General features: G+C 50.8%; 1 protein-coding gene across 1 annotated transcript in view; it reads left to right on the top strand.

Moving 5' to 3' along the window:
- Nucleotides 1-12,858, top strand: part of FANCA (FA complementation group A) — a 48,200-nt gene that overhangs the window by 34,964 nt on the left and 378 nt on the right. The window contains exons 31-43 of the mRNA XM_036276079.1: nt 228-356; nt 4,838-4,922; nt 6,204-6,370; nt 6,868-6,973; nt 7,774-7,833; nt 7,977-8,081; nt 8,891-9,000; nt 9,951-10,104; nt 11,305-11,367; nt 11,738-11,840; nt 12,211-12,286; nt 12,459-12,609; nt 12,752-12,844. Coding sequence (XP_036131972.1) covers nt 228-356; nt 4,838-4,922; nt 6,204-6,370; nt 6,868-6,973; nt 7,774-7,833; nt 7,977-8,081; nt 8,891-9,000; nt 9,951-10,104; nt 11,305-11,367; nt 11,738-11,840; nt 12,211-12,286; nt 12,459-12,609; nt 12,752-12,844 — 1,402 coding nt within the window. The remainder of the gene's footprint in view (nt 1-227; nt 357-4,837; nt 4,923-6,203; nt 6,371-6,867; nt 6,974-7,773; nt 7,834-7,976; nt 8,082-8,890; nt 9,001-9,950; nt 10,105-11,304; nt 11,368-11,737; nt 11,841-12,210; nt 12,287-12,458; nt 12,610-12,751; nt 12,845-12,858) is intronic.

Below are 12,858 nucleotides of genomic sequence, written 5' to 3'. Positions count from 1 at the left end.
CCTGGGGCAGCTCACAGGCACCCTGGGGGGAGTCCTGAGCCTCTGTCCCCAGCTTAGCAGCTGTGGGTGGCCCCTGAGGGGTTCTTCCATGGTGGTCGAGGGCCTTCCTGAAGTCCCAGGCCCCTGATCCCACCCCACCATGCTGTGCCCTCACCGGGGGCACACTTCTCACTATGGGAGCTCCTGCTTGCAGCCATTACAGCACAGGCTTGATGTTTGCTGTGCAGGTGGGACTTCCACCAGTGGGCCATCCGTGAGCATTTCCTCCCCAAACCCTCCGCTGCAGGGGGCTGCGACGGAGACCTGGAGACAGCGTGTACTATCCTTGTCGACGTGCTGATGGACTTCTGCCAAAGGTCAGGAGTGCTGATGCCAAAAAGCATCTTTCTTTTAATTTGGGTAGTTCTAAGAATATTTCTATTTCCCTCAGTCCAGTTTGTATTATCCAAAACATGATTGAACATATTTTGATAGCAAATCTGAGTCTATTTGAAGTAAAGGTAAGCTTCCTGAACCACTTTCCTTTGTGTACGTTTGCCATTGGCAGCAACTCTGTCGTGCTTTGCCACTCGGAACTCAGGGCCAGTGAGTGTGAAGAGTGGAGCAAGTGGCAAGTGCTGCGTGTCACCACCCAAGGTGCAGGGAGCAGCAGCGTGGCCCAGCTGCCGCGGAAGGCAGGGGTCCTCTAAGCTGTGCTGGGTGTGTTTCTGCCAGGGGGTCTGCTTTTGTCTCTTCATGCTCATGATTGCTGTATAAGGGGTGAGGTGAGAGTCCTTGTTCGACATTTTAGGTGACACATTATATTATTGAACCACAGGAAAAGAGTCCTGTTGGGACACAGGCAAATGGTTACTGAAGACACAATACAGGACAGATACCTTTCTTTGTTCCACTGTCTCTCTGTCCTCCATGAGAATCTGTAAATGTATGTCCCTGTCAGCACAACTCTTACACTCATACTTTCAGTACAATCAGTGTCGGCGTTCTTCCTACTAGCGTATGGTGGCCAGGAACAGCTCGTAGGCCAGTGATCTCGGCCTCCAGCTTTCCCACAGGCTCTTGAACACAGCTCAGCAGGGTGCACGCATGTTTTCTGTGTATGGATTTATCGATTCTGGGCATTTTGAGTAGATGGAATCGCAGTACGTGTCCTTTGTGTCTCGCGCACTCAGAAGAATGTTTTCAAGGCTCATCTCGTGGCATGTATCAGTCTCATTCCATTTTGTGACTGAGTAGCCCATTGAAAGGTGTACCACTTTTATCCATCAGTTGATGGACATTTGGATTTTCGCTTTTTGGCTTTTGTGAATAATTCTATGAATTTTTGTGTGTAGGTCTCATGTGGTCCTTTTTTTCCTCTATTTTTCTTGGGCATATGCAAGGAATGGAATTGCCGGGTCATGCTCTGTGTTTTAACTTTTTTAGGAACTACCAGGCTGTTCTCCAAAAGTATACCATTTTGCATTCCCACCAGCAGTGTTGAGGTGTTCCAGTTTCCCCACATGATCACCAACATTGTTGTTACCTAGCTTTTTTATAACATTTGTCCTGATGGGTATGCAGTGGTATATTTCATTAGGTTTTTTATTTGCCTTTCTTTGATGGCTGATGACATTGAGCATCTTTTCATTTACTTACCATTTGTGTATCTTCTTTGGAGAAATGTCTGTTCAGATCCTTTGCCTGTTTTAAAATGGGATTATTTGTTTTATTGGGTTGTAAGAGTTCTCTATGTGTTCTAGATACCAGAGCTTTATCAGATGCATGAATTGCACATATTTTCTCCCCTTCTATAAGTCATCTTTTCACTCCCTCAATGGAGTACTTTGATGTATAAGAATTTTAAATTTTGTTGAAGCCCAATTCATCTATTCTTAGTTTTAGCTCTTACATTTAGGGCTTTGATCATTTGAGTTAATTTTTTTATATGGTGTACATTAGGGATCCAACTTGATTCTTCTGCTTGTGAATGTCCAGTTCCCCAATTCCCTTGTCGGAGAGACTCCCTTTCCCATTGAATGGTCTTGGTGCTCTTGTCAAAAATCATTTGATTGGCCCTGGCCGGTTTGGCTCAGTGGTTGGAGCGTCGGCCTGCGGATCAGAGTCCCAGGTTCGGTTCCTGTTAGGGGCACTACCAAAAAAAAAATCAGTTGATTGTACATGTGAGGGTTTATTTCTGGATTCTCTTTTGTTGATCTACAGGTCCGTCCTTATGCCAGCCTCACACTGTTTTGATTACTGTAGTTTTGTACAAGTTATTGTGAGTTGTCCAAGTTTGTTTTTATTTATTTTTTTAGAGAGTGGAAGGGAGAGAGAAAGAGAAACATCAATGTCAGAGAGACACATCAATTGGCTGCCTCCTGCATGCCACCTACTGGGGATCGAGCTCATAACCCAGACATGCGCCCTGACCAGGATTCAAACTGGGACCTTTTGGTCCATGGGAAGACGTGAAATCCACTGAGCCACACTGACCAGCAACTTTGTTCTTTTTTAAAAAAATAATATAAATCGAGCCACTTTATTTCTTTATTCTTACCTGAGCACACATTCGTTGATCTTCAGAGAGAAAGAGAGAGAAAAACATCGATGCAAGAAACATTGATGGTCTGCCTCCCATAGGTGCCCCAACTGGGATCGAACCTGCATCCTAGATATCCCTGACCAGGAATAGAATCTGGTATATTGGTGTATGGGATGACACCCCAACCAACCAAATCACACTAGCCAGGGTCAACTTTGTTCTTTTTTTTGAAATATGTTTTTGTTGATTTGAGAGAGAGAGAGGAAGGGAGTGGGAGAAAGAGAGACACATGGATGAGCAAGGAACACCAATTGACTGCCTCCTGCATGCCTCCTACTGGGGATCGAGCCTACAACCTGGGCATGTACCCTGACCAGGAATCCAACATAGGGTGATGCTCAACTAACCGAGCCACTCAAATTTGTTCTTTTTCAAGACTGTTTTGGCTGTTTTGAGTTTTTTGAAATTTCATCTGAGTTTTAGCATCAGCTTCTCATTTTCTACAAAATTAGCTAGCATTCTGATAGGGATTGCATTGTCTTTGTAGATGAATTTGGGGGGCATTGCAATCTTTTTTATTAAATTTATTAGGGTGACATTGGCTAATAAAATTACATAGGTTTCAAGTGTACAGTGCTGTAATACGTCGTTGATGTGTTGTCCTGTGCGTTCACTGCCCCAAGTCATGTCTCCTTCCATCACCATTTATCCCCCTTTACCCTCTTCTACCTCCCCCGTAGTATAGCACTGGGTCTTCTATTCATGAACATGGGACGTCTTTACATTTATGTAGGCCTTTTTCTTCCAACAGCGTGTTACAGTTTTCAGCATATAAATCTTGCACCTCCATGGTTACATTTATCCTTAAGTATTTTATTCTTTTTAACACTATTGTAAATTAAATTAATGTTTTTACTTCATTTTTTATTATTCCTTAGTATTATATAGAAATACAACTTATTTTTTGTTCTTGTTGTTAATCCTCACCCAAAGATATTTTTTTCCATTGATGTTTTAGAGAGAGTGTAAGGGAGGGAGGGAAAGGAAGAGAGAGTTGGTGGGGGGAGAGAGAGAATCATCGATGTAAGAGAGATTGGTTGCCTTCTGCATACGCCCCAACCAGGGCCTGGGATCGAACCTACAACCCAGGTACATGCCCTTGACCGGAAATTGAACCCATGACACCTTTGGTGTGTGGGGCATCACTGTAAACAGTAATTGAGCATCAACCCATGCACTAAGAGGTCGCTGGTTCGATTCCCAGTCAGGGCACATGCCCAGGTTGTGGGCTTGATCCCCAGTGGGGGTCATGCAGGAGTTGGCCATTCGATGTACTCTCTCATCGATGTTTGTGTCTCTCTCTCTCTCTCTAAAATCAATAAAGAAAACAAACAACAACAAAAAACAGTGAGCCACACTGACCACGGCACACATGATTTTTGTATATACGTTTCCTATCTTGCAACTTTGCTGAAGTCATTTATTTGCTCTAATAGCCCCCCCTCCCTTATTGATGTTAGAGGAAGGGAGAGGGAGAGCGTTAGAAACATCAATGAGAGAGAACATCAACTGGCTGCCTCCTACATGCCCCCCACTGGGGATCAGGCCCACAAACTGGGTATGTGTCCTGACTGGGAATCGAACCGTCGACCTCTTGGTACATGGGTCGGTGCTCAACCACTGAGCCACACACTGGCTGGGCTTCAGTAGTTTTTTATTGTGGATTCTTCAGGATTTTCTATACATAAGATCATGTCATCTGTGAATAGAGATGGTTTACTTCTCTTTCTGGCTGAGTTGTCCTGGCTAGAACTTCCACTGTTGTGTTGAACGGAAGTGGTGAGAGGGGACATCTTTGTCTTGTTCCTCATCTTAGAAGGAAAGTTTTTTGTTTTTTATCATTAAGTGAGATTAGCTGTGTGATTTTCACAAATGCTCTTTGTCATGTTGAGAAAGTTCCTTTCTCCTAGCTTGTTGATTGTTTTTAATCTTGAAAAGAGTATTGAATTCTGTCTAATGCTTTATCTACATCTATTGAGATGATTACATAGTTTTCACTTTTCTATTGATATGTATATTATATTTATTTATTTATGGATGTTTAACCAACCTTGGGTTTTTGAGATAAGTCCCATTAGGTCATGGTACATAATTGGTTTTCTATGTCACTGGAGTGGAGTTGCTGGTATTTGTCACAGAAGGTTTTGTTGTTTGTCGATCCCTATGACCACATCCACTCTGGAGGCAAGAGGAGAAGCAGCAGCTCCAGCACTGTCCGGGGATTCTCAGCGGCTTGCGTTGTGTGTGTTTCAGTTCGAGGAGGTGCGATGCCCACTCAGAGAATGATTTGGTTCTTGGAGGCTGCACAGGAAGTCGGGATGTTTTTTCAAGACTGCAGGTGAGTTAGAAGGTGCGAAACCAGTGTGATCACTGCATTAAGCCTTCTGTTGTGAATATCCGTAATGGGTCCTAAGGCAACTGGGCAGAATGAAAACTCGCATCACAGACACAGTGGCAGAGACCCAGAGTAACAGGTGCTCTGTGTACGTGCCCTGTGCACATCACAGAAACATGGAAACCAAAGCTGTGATGTTAGAATCATCCCCAGGCTATGGGACATTTTTGAAAATAGAGGCAGTTAAGAAAATACCGACTTTGGTAATACAACGGTTGCCACCCCACTGTTTTCTGCTTTACTCTTGGTGGCTCCATTTGGATGCCGGGCTCTGAGAAGGGATGGCAATGCCTCTACCTGGTGGAGGATCAGCTGTTCACGGGGTGTCACAGGGTCGGTGGCACCTCCCGGCAGCTGGGCTCTTTCAGAAGCACTGAGAGCAAGAACGGGGTGGTCAGCATGCCTGCCCTCCTCAGACCTTCCCAGGGTGTAAAAGTCGGGCCCTAGGCCCCACCTGCGTCCATGTCCACATGTCCATGGTGATCTGCCTTCGGAAGTGCACGGCACTGTGTGGATTTCATGCTTCCTGGTGGCGTTTCTCCTGCCTCTCAAAGTGCCTGGATTTAGAAAATGTGGGGAATGGAAGGGAAACCATGGAGGCTGTGACTTGGAGCACTGAGGAAATTTACTTACAATGAGTGCAAATCTCACAAAAAAGAAACCGGAGTGTCCCAAACCCTCATCTTGACCTCTTGCTCTCCACACCCATCGTGACTGATGTGGAAGGAAGAGGGACTGGGGAGAACAGACACGGCCGAGTCATTTCAGGGCAGTGATTCGACAGGCTGCGTGGCTGCTTCTCTGCAGGCACCTGAGTGTGTCGAGGACACTGTTCGTGTGTGTGCTTAGGCATTTATCAAGTGCCTGCTGTGTAGAGTCCTTACCTGTGTAACTGACCCCGCATTATGCCCACACACTGTGCATGCAGAGTAAGAGCAAGTGACAAATGGTGTAAAATGTCAGCAGTAGCAAATCTGGGTAAAGGTGTTCTTTGTACTAGTCTTATTTTTACAAATTTTTGCAACTCTCTAATGATTTCAAGTAAAAAGGTTTGTCCCATTTATCCTTCCGAGCCCCTGTGGAGATGTCTCCCCCAAGCTCATTTTAGGCTCCTCATTGGGGTGGAGAGCTGAGCCCCGAAGACTTTCTGCCTTCACATTTGGGGGCAGAACCGCTTGGAACCAGAGATGAAAGCTCATGCGAGTCTTGGCCTTGCTTTTCCAGGAGATGGCTGCTGACCTGGAACAGGGCCCGGTGATGGCCCAGGGCCACGCTCCCTCTCGGGGACACTTCCTCTTCGGGGTTTTCTGCAGACGGTTCCAGGCTCTGGCAGGCGGGGGGGATGTAGCCTCCCACCTTCAGAGACAGCGGGAGCTACTCACATGCAAAAGGTAACAGCACCAGAGCCTGTCATGCATTTCTGTCTCTCCTGCCCCTCAGCCTGGGATGGCATCTTGTTGGGGTTCCATGTGGCTCAGGGCCTGGAGGTGTGAAAAGTTCTTGGGAGTAAAGCTTCCTGCTCAGACTCAGCATCCATCTGCTGAAAGACACGGCTAAAAAGAATTCATGTCAAAATGAGGAGGACCGTGTGTGCTCAGTGTGTCGATCATCATGTGAAGTGCTAGACTCCTCCAGTTACAGCAACCTCCTAGCCTGTGCCCTGCTTCTTATGCAACTTACATTTTGGTTTTGGGTCACAGATTTTGAGTGTCTCTGGGGCGGGGGGTCCAGGTGCTCTGCCAGTCCCAGGCTGGGCACAATGGGGGCTGCAGACCAGACACTGGTTCCAAGAGTGATTTGGGAGGGTCCTTGCAGCCCCAAGATCTGAGTTCTGGAGAAGCAAAGTTAGGCTGTATCTCCACCCTTGACTCATTGCCTCCTCTCTAAGGATCCTCCTCGGCCTCTCTCCGTCTGTCCTTGTTGGTAGCCCCCGAGCGGCCCAGCCCACAGCCCCCGACTGCACTGAGTTCTTCCACTTGGTCAACTCTGAGCTGGTAGGTGCCATGCAAGTGACTTCAGGACCAGGGGACAAGGCGCGATCTGGTCCCTGAGGGCTGGCTCCTGAACTCATGAGTGTGCCTGGTCAGTTGGAGCTAATTGCCTCGGTGTGGGTCTTGACCATGTGGGATGTGGAGCCGTTTTGGCTGGAGCAGGGTTGGCAGTCCTCGCCCACTGCCAACATGGTCCAGCAAGATGCAGGCACGGGCTCACTCCCTCGTCCTCCTCGGGACTGCCCTCAGCTTGAGTAGTTTAGACCTGTGAAGGCTGCAGACCACTCGCTCACCACGCACCTCTCCAGTTTTGACTCTGGGTGATGCTGTGACCACACCGTCACGCACCAGGTGGCCTCATTTCCTTCCATTTTACAGGCAGCTCGGTGTCGGGCTCCGATCTTACTAGGCGTGCCCCCTGCACACTTCAGGGTATAGCTTCTACCCTGGAGATGTTATTCTAGTGTTTGGAAAAGCACAGGTATGACTAGAGATTGAACTAAGGCTCCATCTAGCATACAGAGCTGCTCTCCTGCCTTACTGGGCACCTGGCCTCCTGGAGCCACCCCCCCTGCCATGAGAGCCAGAGCTGCTGGCAGGTGGGGGATCTGCTTGCTGAGAGGAGGCGTGTGGAGTCAGTGAGCAGGAAAGGTTCTGGGACAACACGAAGGTGCGCAGAGGCAGCCCTCCGGGGTCCACAGTGGTGCTGTGAATGGCAACTGTCTTCACGGCTCAACACTGTCATGCTGTCCCCATCGCTCCCACCATTGGCTCTTCTCTCACTGGCCTGGCCTGTTTTGCAGAGAAACTTCTGTTCCCACGGAGGTGCCCTGACGCATGACATCACCATCCACTTCTTCAGGGTAATTCCCTTTCCTTCTATCCTGCCTGGCTGAGCAGACTCCGGGCCAGATTTCTGTGTCTGGTGCTGCTTGGAAGCCATGGTGCCTTCCAGGACCTGGGTTCACGTGCAGACCACAAACTTCTGGCACATTCTCTCCTGTAGGGGCTCCTCTACGCCTGCTCCCGAAGTAGAGACCCCGCCCTGACAGCTGACCTGACCCTGACTGCCTGCCAGACCGAGTGCCCCTTGGTTCTGACCTCTGCTCTGGTAGGCCCAGCTACCCTCCCGGAGGTGTTGTCTGTTTAACTGAACTCGCATCCCAGTTACTGTAATTCGAAGGGAAAAACTTTGGGAGAAGTGAGGGTAAGGAGAACCTGTTAGGACACAGTTGGGGTGACAGGCCGTGGGCAGCACAGAAACCCGCAAGTGCGAGAGGAGTAGCTCTTCCCGCCATGTCTGGGCGCTTGTTCAGTCACCACCCCTCTGCTCTGGCTCAGGCTGGACAGTGGCAGCCTGTGCGCCTCCGTGGGTGTCACTCTGTGTTTGCTGCATCTGCCGTCTTGGCTGCCTTCTCAGGAAGGACAACGGAGGCTTCCTCAGCCCCTACCAGTGGCCTTAGTGGGACCTTTGGGTGCCTTTGCTGGCTTCCTCCGCACCCCGGCAATGCGGCTCTCTCACTCCCTCCCCGTCTCGCTGACACTGACTGTGGGGTCTGAGCTGCTTCGCAGGGCGGAGGTGGCGTCTCACCTGCTCAGTGGGTGGCTGTCCTGTGCCTCAAACACGAGCTCTCAGCGGGGATGTTGGGGGACCCGGTCGAGCACTTGGGCAGTGTGGCTGACCACACACGGCCATGTCCTCGGGCAAGGCCTCTGGTCTCCGTCCTGTGTTCTTGGCACAGGAGGATGAGTGCCTCAGGGGCCGGCTCGGTCTTCCAGCAATGGGGCATGAGACCCTGCCCTTGACTTCACGCAGCACTAGATGAGTGTGAGACGGGCTTGCGGGTGTTGGCGGGCAGGGTGCACATCTCTTGCCCAGCCTCACCCTGACCTGTTTACTCGGCCCTTTCTCTCTGGCAGCTGTGGTGGCTGCGCCTGGAGCCTGAGCTGCGGTGCCGGTGGGGGTGCTTCCAGGGCCCGCTGCCCCGGGGGCTGCAGGGGCTGCGTGAAGCCTGGCAGTGTGCCAGCAGGTAGGGCTGGCAGTGGGGCATGAGGAGGAAGCGTGGGTGTTTTTAGGACCTGCTCTGGGTTATCTCTGTGGACACTTTGGGGTGTTTGAGGGCTGTCTTGTGGGCAGGCTCGGCAGGACCCGTGAGAAAGGGAAGCAGCAGAACTGATCGGACAGGTCCCTGAGGGAGAAGTTCAAGAATGTTTTGGGGAAAGACTTATTTCAGCTGAGAGATTAATTAAAAACCCTGCTTATGTTTCTGGACCTAGGCCAGTGACCTGGGTTCACCTACCCTCTGGGTTTCCAGTATCCTGCTGGATGGAGGGAGGTCATCAGAAGGAATCACAGGTCTCCATCCAGCCTCCTTACATTTCTGTGACTTGAATTTTTTTTTTTTTTTTTGTTACAGATGTTTCTCCTTTTTTCCCCCATTGTGTGTGACTTGAATTTTTATCCCTGATGCAAACCTGTGTCTCCCTCAGGGTCAGGGCACTTGAAATCTGTTCAGTAAACAAGGAAAGCAAGTCCTGCCCACCAACCTAGTTCTACAGAGCAGATAAAGTTTCTTAAGCTGTTGGATTACATCCCATTATTGATTTCCAGCTGTTAACCTGCTGCAGAACCTTTCTGAGCAGCACTGCAGTCAGAGTAGGGTCCAAGTTGCAGACTGGGCCACGGGCTTCAGTGTCCCACAACCTCCTTTCAGAGCTCAGGCAGCTGGGGACAGGTGCCCTGGTCAGGCCCCACCGCTCATGTCCAGGGCACAGGCATACTGAAACCAGAGGTGACCCTAAGCCAAGTATGAGCCCATGACAGGCTTAGGCTCCGAAGACTGTTTCTGACTCAGCCTGTCATGGTCACCCTGAGGTGGGTGGGGTCTGCACTGTGACAGTTTGGGGAACAAGGACCCTAGGGTTACCATGGTGGCTTGGTTGCCAGGCTTCTGTGACGATATGTCTTTCTTCCTCCCAGTCTCCTGTCCTCCGACACAGAGTCCTCCGACACAGTGCTCCCCGCCCTGAGCCCAGCCTGGGTCTCTGCTGCTGCACTACACTTTGCGATTCAGCAAGCTGGGAAAGGGGGCCTGAGGAGAGGCCTGGAGAGGCTGCACTGCCCCAGAGAGGAGGCAAGGACTGCTTCTGACCTTCCCTCCCCAGTAGGCTTGTTGTCCGTGTTCTGGTCAGCGGTGTTTCTTGGAGCTCACCTGATTAACAGCTTTTCCAAACACAGCGGGAGGTTTAGAGATCCTGATACTTTATTTGGAAGGAAAAGTTTCTGGGTTTAAGATTTAATAGACTTTGATTCTCAAGTTTATTAGTAAAAAGAATACCTTGTTTCATTTTTGAAGTGCTTGCATTTATCTTTTTCTTATCCACACCACAACCCAGAGCAGGGTGCCAGCTGTCCAGTGGAATGAACCTTGTGTCTGTTTTCACAGCCTCGGTTCACATGCACCACAGTTAGGCACAGGCTGAGACAGGGTGGGTGGAGAAAGGTGCTCCAAGTTGCAGGCTGGCACCTTGAAACGTCCCCACTGGGAGCTGTGGGACCCATCTGTACCCAGGGCGCCCGCCCACCTGTTACAGAGCCATGGTCCACCTATCAGCTCAGCACTGCCACCTGCTTGGCAACAAGATCACTTGTTGAGCCAAGGTGTGCTTGGTAATTATAATTTAAAGTAAAACGCCTATAGATGTGATTCGTCATTGATTGTTTTCAGGTTGTTCTGTTGGGATTTGAGTGGCTCCAAACCTGCAGGCCTGGTGCACTGAGGGGACCAGGTCCCCAGAGACACCACCCAGCCCAGTGCACCAAGGGGACTAGGTCCCTAGAGACCTCACCCAGCTCAGTGCACCCAGGGGACTGGGTCCCCAGAGACCCCACCCAGCCCAGTGCACCAAGGGGACTAGGTCCCTAGAGACCTCACCCAGCTCAGTGCACCCAGGGGACCCGTCCCGAGAGACCCCACCCAGCCTGGATGCGCCCTGGGGCCAGGGTTGGGAGAGACAAGATGGACCCTGTGAGCTTATCTTCAGTGTTTTACAAGTACTTCTGGGCAGGAAGCTGGGGAGCGAGGCTGAGCTGGTAGCTCAGTGCCTGTGGTGGGGAAGCTTATACACCAGGAGACCCCTGGCAACAGTGGTTTAAAGACAAGCACAAAAATGACCCAGTCAGTAATAATTTAATGCAATTAAATTATCTGTTTAAAAGTGATTGGAAATGTTTCTTTCTGAGAATACCCACTTAGAGGAAAGGCTTGTGCCCTGGACTCTGTGGGAGCAGCACTGGTGGTCTCACTGTGCAGTGACCCTGTTTGTTTTTGCAGCTGCTGGTTGTCCTGTTTTTCTTTTCCTTGATGAACCTGCTGTCATCACATCTAACCCCACACGTACGTGATCCCTCATCAGCTAAGGGGGCTCTACTCCAGGGTGCTTGACACTGCAGGTCCCCAGGAGCCCCCCAGCCCTTGAGTCAGGGTGGGCGAGGAGTTACGGAATCTTCCCCTGGTAACTTAGGAGTCCTGTGCTCACTGGAATGGAAACCCCTCGGCTGTGGGCCTCTGTCTTACTTCAGAACTTGGGTGCCCTGGGTCACGTCTCCTCCTGCCTGAGCTCCCTCCCTCAGGCCTTGGGTTACTCTCTGTGACAAGGAAAGGCTCCCCTCTGTGAAGAGGGTCGTCCCTCCTCCCTGTGTGCCCAGCTCCAGTGAGCAGTCGGCTCTGCTGCAACTGAGCCACCCTTCCCCTGCTGTGGCCACAGGCTGTCGACTTCCCGACAGCTCTGGATGTTTGTGCCGAGATCCTGGGGTGTTTGAAGAAGAGGAAAGTGTCCTGGCTGCCACTCTTCCAGTTGACAGAGACAGGTAAGAAATCCACTGGACCTGACGGCAAATGGGTGGCCTGTGTCTCCTAGTCACCTGCCATCGGCTAGGAGCACAGGTGACCCAGTAGGGTCAGACTGTGACTCCTGACATTTGAGTCTTTCTCTTCAGAAGCAACTTGCAAAGAGTTATCTTGTTGCAGAGCATATGAAACCCTAAGTTTTCATCAAGACAAAAGCAAGAGAAGCTCATATAAACAAAGAATGTAGTGGAGTACTGAGGACCCCAGGGTGGCACTGGGCTGTCATTGTGAGGGGTCTGCCTGCCTGGCTCCCAGAGGCACACAAGGCCCCCTGAAGACACCGGTCCTGCGGGGAGGCATCCAGGGCTGACTGAGTCCATTGGGTTGCAGATGCCGGACTGGGGCACATCCTCCTCCGCCTGGCCCCGGACCAGCACATCAGGCTGCTGCCAGTCGCCTTCTACAGGTAACTCCCTGTTGTCGGGCCACAGTGCTGTCCCTCCCAGGAGGAGCACACACACATGGGGCCTTCCCGTGGGTTTTCCTCCATATGGGAGAGGTGGCCTGTAACCTCCTGTGCTGACTGCACTTATCTCTGGGAGGTCTTGGTGTCACCTGGCCTCTCGTCTTACCTTTAGCCTCCTCTCATACTTTGATGAAGACGCCCTCCTCCAGGACGGTGCCTTTCTGCACGTGGCTGTGGACATGTACCTGAAGCTGCTCGGCCTCTTTGTAGCTGGGGAGACAGGTGCACTCTCGACTCTGTCTGGCAGGAGCCAGGAATCCCAGGCAGGTGGAAGAGTGGGCTGTGTCCAAGCAAATGGCACATCCCACAGGCCCATGTCGCAAGCTCTCTGGGGCCTGAGCCCAGTGACAGCCCCTCCTGCATGTGTGGGCACCCTGACCGTGGCTCTGCCTATCCCCTCTCTAGGGCGACCCTGTTGGCCTGATAACAAAAGCTCGTCTTTTTCTGCTACAATTGATACCTCGGTGCCCTGGGAAGAGCTTCTCAAACGTGGCAGAGGTAACACCCAGATG

Source organism: Molossus molossus, unplaced genomic scaffold (genome assembly GCF_014108415.1).
Source record: "Molossus molossus isolate mMolMol1 unplaced genomic scaffold, mMolMol1.p scaffold_m16_p_21, whole genome shotgun sequence".
NCBI classification, from domain to species: Eukaryota; Metazoa; Chordata; class Mammalia; order Chiroptera; family Molossidae; genus Molossus; species Molossus molossus.
The sequence above is the reverse complement of the archived record's forward strand: the minus strand, read 5'-3'. Positions and strand labels throughout refer to the sequence as shown.